At 38.5% G+C, this 14,209-nt stretch overlaps 1 protein-coding gene across 1 annotated transcript; it reads left to right on the top strand.

Annotated features, from left to right (window-relative positions):
• Positions 1 to 264: 264 nt before the first annotated feature.
• mapre1b (microtubule-associated protein, RP/EB family, member 1b) lies at positions 265 to 9,070 on the top strand. Its single transcript, XM_015020900.1, has 7 exons — positions 265 to 459; positions 3,623 to 3,753; positions 4,827 to 4,972; positions 5,064 to 5,265; positions 5,517 to 5,626; positions 7,784 to 7,936; positions 8,668 to 9,070. Exons 2-7 carry the CDS (start codon positions 3,633 to 3,635, stop codon positions 8,710 to 8,712), a joined length of 777 nt encoding a protein of 258 aa, XP_014876386.1. The 5' UTR covers positions 265 to 459; positions 3,623 to 3,632; the 3' UTR covers positions 8,713 to 9,070.
• The last annotated feature ends 5,139 nt before the right edge of the window (positions 9,071 to 14,209 follow it).

Genomic DNA, 14,209 nt, shown 5'->3' with positions numbered 1-14,209 from the left:
TGAAACAAGGAAGCTATCTGATTGGTTGCTGATCATTCAAAGACATTTGCGGATTGTGAGGTCAGTTAGTATCAAAATTCACACACAAATGTAACGCCACCCACAGGCCAAAACAGTTTGTAAATCAAGACATATTTGTGTTTGCATCAAAAATAAAAGTGTGAATCTTGCATTTGTGGATATTGAACTATGCTTTTGTGAATTATGAGACTGTTTTAGTTCCATATACATGGGGTGCGTCGGTACGTGCTCTTACGTCTTGACGTCATCTGCTGCGCTGTTCCTCTGTGTTCTTCCGCTGCCGGTAGATTGAACGTGAAACATCTAAAGAAAAAAAAGCAGAAGTGGCACCTCCGGTCCCAGTAAACAAAGATTTGTCTTTTGTTGGTATTCGGAACCACAGCGGAAATAACTAAATACCATCGAGTCCACAGAAGTGTAAATTCTGACCAGTTATAGGTGAGTTAACAGTTTTTTATTGAAACAAAAACGGGGTGATTTGAAGCGGCCGCTGGGTGAGGAGCCGAGCAGCTAAATGCTAACTGGTGGTTTGCTGTCCCGGAGCGTGGCTGATACTGGTTAAAGCGGAGCTAGCTGGTTAAACTGGATCAGGCTTCTTCTTTTCGGTTGTCAGGGTCTTTAATAAAATCACATTTGGTATGATTGGGTTGACCAAGGCTCGGTAATGGTTCCAGGGTAACGGAACCTAACAAGGCGGTACTCCGTCTGGGAGGCTCTGGTTCAGGGCGGGGAAACAGCCTTCATGCTGGCAGAACTGGGCTTCAAATCACAACCCGGTGCTGGAAACGTGTCCGGGATACATACGCAGTTTCTACAGCCGACCAGGAAACCAAAAATTTCACTATATGAGGTCGTAGCTAGTTAATAAATCTGCTTATAATCTGATGAGCACATTTACAACGGCTAACTGCTGCTAACGTTAGCTTCCAAGTTTCTGATGCGACCCAGGCGAAAGAGTTCCCTCCCTGACCCAAAATGCGTCCTGCAAAACATCAGTCTTAACCCAAACCAAGCAGTTTTAACTTAGCTTGCACTGTAAAACATGTTTGTTGGTGTTAGCACACAGGAAGGGAGCTGGTCCGTGTTTAAAACGCAGGCCCGGTAAAGATCTGGGTTAACATGCGCCCTGCTGACTCAGATACAGCTGGCTGGCTCTGAGTTATCACAACTGGCCTGGCTTTGTTAAAGACAAAAAGTATTCAGTTACTCATTTGGGATTTGTTACAAGTGGATAAAAAATGGCTCCCAGGATTGTAAAGGTTACTGACTGACTGATGGGACAGTCAATTTACTTAATTTTGGTTTGAAAACAGAACATTTTGCAAAAAAAAATTAACCTATTATTTCTAATAAAGCATTTGCAAATGTTCTTTAGATATTTACTATCTTAGTGTTTCTTTGTGCTGTTTATTTTTTAATGCGATTTCTCAATTAACTGTCAGAATAATCAATTACTAAAATGACCGTTAGCTGCAGTGATAAGTTGTTATTGTCTACTAGTGATGTTGCTATAAACAATAAATCTGGGTGTGTTTGTGTCATATGGAGTAGAATAGAAATACCACTTGCTGTCGCTGACAGGCAAATACAAATGCATGCACATTATTAGATCAAAGATATAAAAAATTAAGACTGCACCTGAAGGTCAAAAAGTTTATGAAACTGTAACCAGCAAAAGCAAATAAACAAATATAATCACGGGAACTTGTGTAATCAGAAATCCACTGATTGGATCCATCATGGCAGCTGTGACTCTCTGATACCATCAGACTGACTCTTATTTACACCTGGTATTAAAATCTGACCTTAATGATCAGATCTGTAAGCCGCTCTTCATGCAAATTCACTGATAGCGATGTCAAACAAAGGGCTATCAACAGGCCTGATGACCGGTGGAGGACACAGACGATTCCTTTACATGCCATCTCTGCTGCACTGCTGCGGTAGAACAACTCGGTTAACTAAACGAAACCTGGAGATGTACAAATGATCAATTTAGTGCAGTGCGCCACAGCAAAGGGAAGAATAACGCAGAAAAGCCACTGAAGAACAACTCAAAACCACCTTTTATCAGGTGCTACGGACTAATTTCCGTAGCAACTAACAACAACGGCACTACGTTTCCGGATCCAACTCCAAAAAAGACTCAAGGATTTTTCACACAAAGAACATAACATTTAGTTTGTTACAATGTTATGCTTTTAGACTTGATGTTTATTTAGTGATGTGATAGATTAGCTACAGCTGGTTAGCTACTGCTGATGTTAGCAAAGCTAACACAGTAGTGGTTGATTAGCTACCGCTGCTTTTAGTTAAGCTAACACAGCAGTGGCTGATTAGCTAATTTAAACCCCTGCTCTACTGATGACCTGTCACTTGGTGTGTGGTCGCCTTTATTTTTAACTCAACCAAAACACCAAATTCCACATCACATCTACATGCTACTATTGTCATAGTCAAGCTAGCATAACTGACCTACCACTCTCTTCCTCGCTATTTTTTTCTCTTAATTAAAACTTTTGCTGACCTTGTTGTCTAAAGCGCTGTATTGCAGCCCTGCATTTAAGATTTAGCGCGCTGTGTTGACAGCTTGTCTGCTAAAACCAATGCTAGTCATCAGCTAGCAGCTTTTTGCCCTCCAGCAGGGAGGCGGGATCTAAACATCGCGCTGTTGGGATCTATACCTGAGTCAGAACAACAACTTTTAATCTGTGGACCAATCAGCAGGTTTATTTAATAAATGACAAAGTCAACAGGACATTAAGCAACACATTAAGGTAAAAATAATTGTTTAGGTTTATAGTGTTTTATTTTTCATTGTGATCCAGGTAATAACTGCTGCTCAAAGGAAGTCGTATCAGAAAGACATTAGAGCGGTTCCGTATGTTCAAAATGCAACATCAGCAGCTTTATTGACATGCAGCGCCGTCTGCATGCGGTTTATGTTGCTGTTAGATCATAAGCGTCTTAGAGTCTGACTTTACAATGCAAAAACTGGATGGAGGCGACGCTCTGCAGGAAATGACCTCATCTGATGGAGGAACCGATGCTAAATATTTCAGCATGTCGGGCAATAATTTTTATATGACAGTATCTAAATGTTCAGTTCAGCACAGACATACTCAATTCATCCCAAAGGGAATTTAATTACCGTAGTTGTTGTGACAAAAATCATCCAAGTATCTGAGATTGTGATTACAATTGCAATAAATCAATTAATTGCTTGATAAATTAAAACAGACTCAATTATTTCCATTTGTTTCTACCAAGAACTGGATGATAAAGGCTTCAGCCTGGTGTTTTGGTCTCAACTAGCTTTTATTTTGAAGAAGAAATTTGCTTATGGACTTTATAATTCATTATATTTGTTGATTCTGTTGTTTTGCTTATTTATAATAAATAATAAAAAGCAACAGTTCAACCAAGAAAACGAGAAAAGTCAAGAAAATTAAGAAATAATCTATGCTTCAACGTGAGTCATTTTGTCTTTTTTCTCCAAGCTTCTTTGGAAAACAAAAGGGAAGCATAATCTCTGCACACATCGTTTAAATCGGCTCCATGTTTCGGATCTGAAGCAGCAGTCCGCCATCTTGTTTTTCAGGTGAGCCAGAATGGCTGTGAATGTTTACGCGACGTCAGTGACCAGCGACAACCTGAGTCGGCACGACATGCTGGTGTGGATCAACGAGTCTCTCCAGATGAACCTCACCAAGATAGAAATGTTGTGTACAGGTAAGGGTGGGGGTTATGTGAAATTAATTCTTCAAAGCTGCATTATGAAGTTAAATCCTCAAGCAGGAGGAAAACCGTTGACCCAGTCGCTGAATCTGGTTTGAAACAGTCAGCTGAGCTTAATGAGCAAATACCTGGTGGAACAGCTGAGCTCATTACTGGAGCTGCTTCTCAGCTTATACTTCTGATAAAAGCATTAAAGGGTTAATAGAGGAGCCATGTTGGGATGACTTCCTGAAGGTGGAGCTTCAGAGAGAACAGGAGCTTCTTAAAGAAACAGACCCCATTTCAGAAGTGTAAAATTTCTCTTCAGTCATATTTGATTTACACAGCATTTTTATAACAACTGAAGATGAGATGGTTACTTAATTGTGCTATAAAATTACATTGTATGTCTGGAAAACACAATATACTGCGACTTTTCAGACCCTTTGAGCAACTTTTTCAAAAAAGCAACAAAGCTAGCAAAAAATTTTTTACAAAGAGGTCAATTTTTTAAATTTTATTTTTAGAAAAAGTTGCTTTATGCAAAAAATATTCCTTGTCTTCATGGGAAATTTTTGCATGCAATTTTTAATCACTTTTACTTCATCAAACACCAATTCTTTTAGCCATGTTTAGTGTTTTTTATGGCGAATCTTGCGGCTGCAGCTCTTCCTGCTCTGCGCTGCAGAAAATAAACCAGGTCCTTTCAGGACTTAAACCCGGCAGCTGTCCAGCAGCTTTTTGAGAAAGTGCCACGTGTTGCATCATGGGCAATAAGGCGAGACCAGGCAGGTTTATTTCTACTGTTTCAGAGCTGAGGAGCTTCTACTCCTTTGTTTGGTTCTGGTTGTGGGAGCGTTGAATAAACAGGTGTGTATTCACCTGAGGGTTGTAGGCGGTCTGCACCAGACGAGCCTTAGTAATAAAAACAATAATAAGTAATGATTAAGAAGCGCTGCCTGGAATTGATCAATGTTCCTGGAGTCGGTCAGGACTCCGGCAGCAGGATGATGGGAAAGTGCCATTTGGTTCATGTTTACAGTTTAAAATGTTCCAGAAGATTCTAATGTCGTTTTGCTCCTGGTCAGGCGCCGTCTACTGCCAGTTTATGGACATGCTGTTCCCCGGATCCGTGCCTCTGAAGAAAGTCAAATTCGGTGCCAAGTTGGAGCATGAATACATCCACAACTTCAAGCTTCTGCAAGTTGGTTTCAAGAAGATGGGCGTGGATAAAGTAAGTTTACTCAAACCTACAGGCCTAGCTCGGTCCAGACCGGATCCGTTTGCCGTTGGTTGCTCTGATTGGGCTGCCCGTCTTGTTTCAGATAATCCCAGTCGACAAACTGGTGAAGGGGAAGTTCCAGGATAACTTTGAGTTCGTCCAGTGGTTTAAGAAATTCTTCGACGCCAACTACGACGGGAAGGAGTACGACCCGGTGGCGATGAGGCAGGGCCAGGAGACCATGCCCATGAACAGTCCCGCCACGTCTGCGCTCAACAAGCTCCCCAAGAAGACCCTCAACCAAGGTGGGAGCCTGTCCACTGGGCTGATCGATCGGCGGTCCACTGGGCTGATCGATCGGCGGTCCACTGGGCTGATCGGTCGGCGGTCCACTGGGCTGATCGATCGGCGGTCCACTGGGCTGATCGATCGGCGGTCCACTGGGCTGATCGGTCGGCGGTCCACTGGGCTGATCGGTCGGCGGTCCGTCTGATCAGTTGGCCTTGGACGTTAGATCGATCAATGTAATCAGAAATCTCCCTGATTCTCTCATCAGCTACCCAGAAGCCTCCAGTTGCAAAAGTTGCTCCCAAGTTGGCTCCTGCTGGGACCCGAAAACCGGGGATGGGAGGCGGCGATGAAGAGAGGGCGGAGCTTATTAATGAGGTTTGATTTGTTGGCTTGTTACGGGTGGGCATTTTTCAAATCGTTTATCATGAAAATTTTCTTGTCATAAGAATTTAGATTTCTTGATAAATTTTAATTAATGATATTAAAAAAGAAAACTGACAGTCAGGGCAGAATAATATGACAGAAAAACGTATCACGATATAAGCGTTTCATATCAGATGATATTGATAATTATTGATTAGTTTTTTGTTTTAAGTATTTGAAGTACAGCCAAGCTGGTGGAGGGACCTCTCCTGTTTTCCACAGTTATAATTCATGTTTTTTATTTTTAAATGAAACCTTAAACTGCTGCTGTGGAAATTACTTAGCTGTGTCCGAATTCAGGGTCTGCATCCTTTGAAGGACTGGTCTACGTAGGACGGGTCCTTCGAAGGCCGTGAATAAACTAAGACCGGAAGAAAAATACCTGTGGATTCGGACAGGTGTAGCTTCACCAACTGTCCCCGCCCCCAGCTCAGCGTAACTCATGTTGCCAAGCAACCGTGACAACGCGAAGCAGAGAGGAGAAAAAACGGAGCCGAAGTTTGTTTTTCAGTCATGTATTACTGATTTCTATATTATTCTTCACCTTTTATAGTAAAGGATGTTCCATAGTAAAAAGGAAATCTCTTAGTTTGATTCTAAAATGTTCAAATGTGTACTGCACTTTTCTACAAGGAATACAAATTATTCATTAAAATACTCTCCACATCGCAGATAGGACATTACGGTTAAATAAACCTATTATGTTTGAAGGCTTAACTTTAATTAATCAATCAAACCGATGTGCTCTGCTTTGAAATACTTTATAAAAAACATTTTCAACCAGAGCTGTCTGAATAATATCGGTGTTTAACTCCCACTCATTGGGGAAAGCTAGCGGGAGTTTTTATAACAATGTGCCAGGAGTTAGGCGTTTTCTCTCGGTGTACCGAACCTGGAGCGCCCGGCCGGCTGACAGCTGAGCTGGCTGTTGACGCAGCGGTAGCCGACAGGTCCGAAAATGTCAGAGCAATATTGCAATTAGGTGATGTATTGATGAACCGAGCAGATATTTGAGATTTACACACTTACATTCTCGCCTAAAAACGTTGTACCAAATCACGTTGTGTCATTTAAAGTGTAATAAGGCTAAATAATTATTCGCTATTCACCGCCATTGACGCTCTGCCTGAACGCCCAGTTGGAACCCGCAATGAATTATGGGATATCGTGGGCCGTGAAGGATACACCGGACCCATCCTTCAAATCTGGGGAAAAGAAGGACGCATTTGAAGGAGTCTTTGAATTCGGACAGGCCTTGTCGCCACGCTATGACGTAATCGGCCTACAAATCCGTCCTTCGAAGGATGCAGACCCTGAATTCGGACACACCAATTACTCAGCAGGTTGTTGCTAGGCAACCAAAGTTTGGGGGAACTTGAAATTGCTTCTTACCCAGCAGGTTGTTGCTAGGTAACCACAGAATGAGTGGGTTAATGCCACTCTCTTTGCTGCTTGGCTGATTTCCCAGAATGTTCTGGATCAAAGTTCAGTGAATATTCTCTACATTCAATATTGATTTTTCTATCTGACATATAATCTACTGGTATTGATCGCATGTGTATCTGGATGTATATTATTGATTTATTGTCCAGCCCTACTGACAGTTTTATCAGAAATATTGTTTTTACTATTTGTTTCACGAGCTTAGTAATAAATGCCAGTTAGTTCAAAAATATGATTAAATTGAGTTACTGTGTATAACTTATTGATATAAATCACACTTTTTTTAAGTAAGTGAAGAAGTTTATTTGAAATGGGATTGCTTTTGTGTTTGTGGTATGAAAACTGTGCTATACAGATGAAATACTAAAAAACAAATATCTTTTTAATTTTTATCGTGATCACAATAGTACCACAAAATATGGCGATAAAAGTCTAATTCCACATTACTCAGCACTACTTCTACCTACATTTCCACTTTTATCAATATTAATATTATCAATATATATTATTATTTAATTTTCCTTTGGGATCAATAAAGTATTTTTAAATTAGAATTTTAAGTCGGCTAATATTTTTGAGGCTTTATGAAGCTAATAGTTTAACTTTGAAATGGCTGATATGTTCTTTTAAAGTAAATCTTTTAACTTTTTTTATTTTGTACCACAGATAGAGATTCTGAAATCTACCATTCAGGACATGGAGAAGGAAAGAGACTTTTATTTTGGTAAGTTGAGGAATATTGAGCTGATTTGCCAGGAGAAAGAAGGCGAAGGTGACCCGACGCTGCAGCGGATCGTCGACATCCTCTACGCCACAGACGTAAGTTCAGCTTTAATTCAGTTCATGTCTCAACTCAAAACTCCTCACAAATTATTGAACGCAAATCCAAACTAAACTAAATCCATCCTGAACCGGACCAGTTAAACTGGTTATTGACCAGTCGAATAACTGGAAAACTGGCTGAAATCTGATGGGATTAATGTAGAAATAGAGGATTGTAGTGGAAAATGTACCTGTTGAAACATTTAGAGGGCGGTAAGAGTGCACCGATTTTTAAAAATCCTGACCTGCTGATACCAATTTCTTCTTTTTTTATGACAAAGAAGTAGGAAATTGCAGATAGAAGAAAAAAAAGAGCAATTTTTCACCAAAAGAACTTTTAAAAAATTCTGTTCAGAAATGCAAAAATTTGCTTGGAAAAAAATCCAAAATTTTGATATTGGAAGAAGCAGCATTTATGCTGAATAAATGTTATAATTGTTCAATAGTAAATAAAAGTAGGAAAAAAATAATAATGCAAATATTCTCAAATATCAAAAATGTTTTAATTTATAAATAACATTTTACACTGCAACTGCACTTAACTGTAAAAAAAAATAAATGAACCATTGCACCATTTTTTAACGATGTTCGAAAGAAGTAACGATATGGAAGTTATTACTCTCATGTTAATTAATCATGTGATCAATAGATTTATTGCTGATTGTGAGGCCAAATGGGATCGTTTGGGGTCTAACCGTTCCACTCTTTCCTGTCGTCGTTTCCTGCAGGAGGGTTTCGTAATACCGGACGCCGAAGAGCAGGAGGAGTTTTAATCCGAGCGTCTCCTCCACTTTATCAAGCCAAGGCGGTTTGGTGTCGCCAAGCCCTCTCTATAATCAACGAAGCCTCTGTCTCCAGAACCAGAACCCGATACCCGGCGCTGCCCTGTAATCCAGTCCTTCCCAGAACCAGACCCGCGTCGGGAAACACCTGGTTTTCACTCCGGACTCCAGTGTAAAAAGCATAAGCCATGTTTTGTGTGCGTGTATGTGTGTGTGTGTGTGTGTTTAAAAGCCTGTTGGATGCAAATGAAAAAACTCGTCCTGACGACCCGGTCGACCCGCCGGCGCTTTTCTCCAAACTAACCCTGAATGTTTTGTTTCTGACCGTAAAACTGAGATTCATGTTGTATTTTATTTCCCACATGTTTTTTATATTTCATTCATGTTTTCTGCTCGTTTCAAACCAGATCGCCAAAAAACAAACGATTAGTATGATGGCATGTTGGGGCCGTTGTAAATTAAAAGAAAAAAGGAAAAATAAATTTACGCCAAAACACCTAGAAATATTGAGATTAATCTCAGAAATTTTCTAGAAAAAACACAGGCATTTCTGAGTTACAAAAGTTGAAAATTTTCTTGAAAAAAAAATACATTTTGAGATCAATCTGAAATTTTGTAGAAAAAAAGTGAAGTTTTTAGTTTGAAATGTCAGAAATTTGCTAGAAAAACTGATAACGTTCAAGATTAATCTCAGATTTTCTAGGAAAAAGAAAATGTAAGTTTCAAAAGTAGAAGATTTTTGACCTGAAATTTTTTTGAAGGTGAGTCAAAAGTTTGTTGGAAAAAAATATTGAGATTAATCTCTCAAATTTTCTAAAAAGAAAATTAAATTTCTGAGTTTCAAAAATGGAGCATTTGTTAAAAAAAAAAAAAAACCTGAAATATTCTCAAAAAAAAAAACATGGAAATTTCTGAGTTTCAAAAGTATAAAATTTTCAGCTACCGAAACTCAGAAATTACCAAAACTTTTTTAGATTTCTGAGATTAATCTGAAATGAGGATTTAAAATATTATTTTTTATTATTATTATTATTATTATTATTATTAGTTTTTTTAGAATATTTTGTTTTTTGGAGCTAAGGAATTTCTCCCTTTTTTTCTAGAAAATTTTTTTCCTTTTTTTTTTTTTTTGTCGTAAATTTACCCTTTTTGTCTTTGATGGCCGTTGCACGCCATCATAGATTTGGATGTTTTGATGGTGAAATGGTTTTGGTTTCCCTGAAGCCTGCAGTACTAAAGAGGCCACCAGGGGGCAGCGGTGGTGGCGCTATCTGGCTGCTTTAATTTCAATCCTCCATGTCTGCCGTTTTGACCAAAGCGCCCTCTGGTATCCTTTCCAGGCATTGCAGCTTCTTGTAACCCGAATCAAACCTGAATTTGAGAAATTTCGCGTCCAGTTCGGATCTTTCCTCCTGGATTGGTTTGATTCTTTCATGAAGTAAAGATAAAGAAGGCATTCTGCATACATTCAGACTGAAAATCTTCACGTTTAGTTTGGCACAAAGCAACAGGCTTGTCTTCATTTGGTGCAAAAATCCATTTGTTGTCCTGTTTTTCTTCCTTTCATCCCTTTATGTGTTACTGTGCGTTTGTTTTAACAACCCACCAGTTCTCTCAAAATTTCACATTTTTAAAAATGTGCAATTCCTAAATCCAGGAAAAAAGTGGCTTCGTCTTTTGTTAAAGTTAAAGGAGGCGGTGGAGCTGAACTTGGTAGAAAGAGCTGACCGCTCCTGTTCACCTGTAGCCTTTAAGATGGCCTCTTCCATAAAATCTGGGTATATAATCTAGAAATCAACCAGTTCTAATCAGATTTAATCTGCATTCTGGGTTCAATTGGAGACTGTATCTTCAGACTAATGTAACTTTGTCACATTTGTTTCTAATTTAACCGAAACACTGGTGTTTAGTCCTGTTAGTGAAACTTTTTTCTTTTCAACGGCCTTATTCATAAAAATATGTTTGTCACAAAAAGTTTCTTTAGGTTCTTTTTTTTTTCTGAATAAATGTGTGGTGTTGAAGCTCCAAACACTGCCAGAGGGAGTGGAAGCAGCCCAGAGGCCTTGATTTTCTCTATTTATTGCTACTTGCCTTCACTAAGAGCAAACCTTTTGAAATTACAGAACAGTTTTTTTTTTTTTTTATTATTTCTATCAAAAATGTGATATCTAAACCCGGTTTGTAAGCAAAGTAAATTTTGTCTTGTTAGACTTTCATTTGTTTACCCGGTTACAATATTCAAGCTGTATTTTGGAGAAAACAAATCGAGCAGTTTTTGTCGGACCAAACGTGAAGCCTGAAGGAACAAAATTTAACAAACTCAGAAACATTTCAGGCTGCAATTAAAACATAATAAAGAATCTCAATCATTTACAAAGACATTTATTTTTATTTTTCTGAAAAACGGTTTAATTTTCCGTAGACGTCTTAAGCTGGCAGGTCTGGAGCGGCCACTAGAGGGCAGTAGTCGTACTTTGAGTAGGAGTGCACCAATTTTTTAAAATCCTGACCTACTGGTACCGATTTTTTTTTCTGTTTTATGACAAAGAATGAGGAAATTGCAGATAGACGAAAAAAGAATAGTAATTTTCCACCAAAAAAAACTTTAAATATTTTTTTTTTAGAAATACAAAAATTTGCCAGGAAAAAAAATCCTACATTTTGAGATTGATCTATGAAATTTTCTTAACAAATTCTGAGATTAAGCTATAAAATTTTCTAGAAAACATGAACATTTCTGAATGTTGGAAGTAGGAAATTTTCAACTTTTGAAATTCTGAAATAATGGGGATTTTATTTTTCTAGAAAACTTTTCAAAACAGAAAAATGCCCAAAATTAGAAAATTTCCGAATTTTGAAACTCAGGAAATTTTTAAGTTTATTCTAGAAAATCTTAGCTTTATTCTAGCAAATGTCATTTTTGTGAAAAGTCACTAAATTTAGCGACAAAGTTGCAAAGTGAAGGTAGAAAATAGTTTTTCAAAGGAAATCTGGTCTGATTTATCGGCGCGACCCAAATTTTGAGGCATTTCCAACTCTTCTGACGTCACAACAACGCAGATATTAAACAGCATAAATTTTAGGGCTCAAAGTTAAATCAGTGACTCTTATTTCAATCAGTATCACGGCCAGGAAACAAAATGTTTCAATTATGAGAATCCGAAACAATCAATCAGAGCCAGAGTCGGTCATCGCCACCGGGTCGTACTCCTTGCCGTTCTGTTGCTATGCTAACTAGCCTAGCAATCACAGCATGCTATACTAGCTGTGCAGCTCACCAGAGAGCCAACCAAGACCCGCCTCCTGGCTCTGATTGGCTGTTTCTAGTTAGCTCAACCAATCAGCAGAGGAGCTTGATTTTTCTTTTCTCTGATTATTTGTCTCAGACCAAACGGTCACAACACAGCGACAGTTTCAGCAGATGTATAAAAACATATTTGTATAAAAGTTACGCGCTGCAGCAACTCGGCTTCAGACTGTTGATCCCACCCAAGTCCAGCTCTGATTCTCTAGTTCAGGAAGCTCAAACCGTAATAATCCTGCAGCATTTTGGAAATTTTACCTCAATTGTTAGATTTGTGAACAAGAAGCAGTTTCTGGTGTTTATACTCTGCCTTTATGTCGCCCTTTCTGCTGCCTCCACCGGCTTTCTTCAGATCAGACGTCAACCAGCCTCCCTCACCTTCATGAAATCACAGAAATTTGCTGTCAATCAACTGAGCAGCGTTTGTTTTGACTATATAAATGAAAACCTGCTGTAAAAATCAGTGGCGTCTAAACTTTTTGCACCAAATTTAAACTGCACACATGCCACAAATTTCATTAAATTAAAAGCAAAACATGACTTAATTCTTTTACTTGCTTGACAATAAGCTAATTTTTTTTATGAAACCTATAAATTCTTAAGCATCCAAAACATTTAAAAAGCATCATACTGTTGCTTTGTTAAGAGAAAAAGACAATTTCCAATTATTGGAGTTTATCAGCTGTTTTCTATTTTGTCTACCAGATTTTTACCGTTCTGAACTTGTACAAGGAGGACCAACCAATATCATTTTGAAGGCCACAAATGGCCCTCATACCACACTTTGGACACTCCGAAGTTATATGTTTGTTAGCGTGGACTTCTGGAAACTAATATAATAAAAGTTATCAATGTTTGACACGAGTTTAGTTTGATTTAGGTGATGTAAGGAGATTATTTGACTTTTAAACTTTGATCAATTTCTTCAAAACAAAAGCAGCACAAACGTAGCACACTTTATTTACACCAGATTTACTCAAAAAGTGTGGAAGAACATCTTTAAAAGATAGTTTGACTTCAATATTGATTTGAAGATTTTGAGGGCGTTTAACGTAAAATAGTCACTGAAACTTCTTCAGTGCTTTGCCACTGGTGAAGCAACAGGCAGGAAACTAAATGTAACAATTTCTAAACAGAAGAGTTTGAGATGAAGGCTACTTTTTGTAGCCTGTCTGTCCACTGTGACCTCCCCAAGCCCTGGAAAACCTACTGCAGACAGAAAGGAGGCTTTCCTCTTCAGAAGTGCTTTTCATGATGCAACGTTTGACACTGTGGCCTTTTCGTACCAAATCAACCAAGTGCTAATCTCACTTCCTCCTCCTCCTACTACTGCTGGAAAATCTCTGAATGTTTTCAGTTTTATTAATTTTACCCCTTCTAGCAGCAGAATGTTGACATTTCTCTGGTTTTAATTTTTCTGCTTGTTGAGACTTTTTCTGCTCCAGAGTTCTTCCAAATGCCTGTTGTAGCATATTGGAGTTTTTTTTTTTAGTTGAATTAAATATTCCTGAGCAGAATGAAGAAGTGGCTTTAAGGGGTTTTGTTGGTAGCAGCCGCAGACCTTTATGTTTTCAACAATCAGCGCTGATTAGTGTGTTACACTGTGACTTCTCCCCCATCTTTTCCTCTGGTGTGTTTGTTATACTCCGCTGAAGTTGATCTTTTTAAATCACGTTTTGTACTATAACAATAAAACGGTATTTCATTGTCAAATGCTGCCTTTGATTTTATTTATTTATTTTTTCTTGCTGTTGAAAATAAGAGTTAAGAATATAACATTAGCTTCCGGTCAGGAGCCCCATTAGCAAAACCACAACAGTACAAAATATCTAAAGAAACACTGACTTAGACATTTTCATCTCATATTTATTCACTTTTCAAAAATTATTACATTTGCTTAGCATAAATGCTCCTGGTCGGTTCCTTCGGTCTTTTTCTTGTCAGAAACTTTTCCATTTCGCCCTAGCTATGCTATGCTAGCAAGTGCGAAGGACCAGTCGGCCAATCGGAAAGACGAGCACAGCAAATAACATTTAACTTAATATTTTTATCATTAAAAACAGAGTAAAATACAATTAATTTGATAAATATTTTCTTTCTTACCCTTTCTTCAACTTGCTTAAACTCCCACAGCGCCCCCTGGTGGGCACCGTTTTGTAAACATTGCTTTACGTCTCATTCTTG

This window comes from Poecilia latipinna, unplaced genomic scaffold, assembly GCF_001443285.1.
Source record: "Poecilia latipinna isolate Pla-1442-1.1 unplaced genomic scaffold, P_latipinna-1.0 Scaffold2683, whole genome shotgun sequence".
NCBI classification, from domain to species: domain Eukaryota; kingdom Metazoa; phylum Chordata; class Actinopteri; order Cyprinodontiformes; family Poeciliidae; genus Poecilia; species Poecilia latipinna.
The sequence above is the reverse complement of the archived record's forward strand: the minus strand, read 5'-3'. Positions and strand labels throughout refer to the sequence as shown.

What these genes read in the sequence shown, in the direction of transcription:
- mapre1b (XM_015020900.1), top strand. Translation starts at nt 3,633, where the DNA reads ATGGCTGTGAATGTTTACGCGACGTCAGTGACCAGCGACAACCTGAGT. An exon ending in GATAGAAATGTTGTGTACAG is followed by an intron (nt 3,754 to 4,826) that starts GTAAGGGTGGGG and finishes GCTCCTGGTCAG; the next exon opens with GCGCCGTCTACTGCCAGTTT. An exon ending in GGGCGGAGCTTATTAATGAG is followed by an intron (nt 5,627 to 7,783) that starts GTTTGATTTGTT and finishes TTTGTACCACAG; the next exon opens with ATAGAGATTCTGAAATCTAC.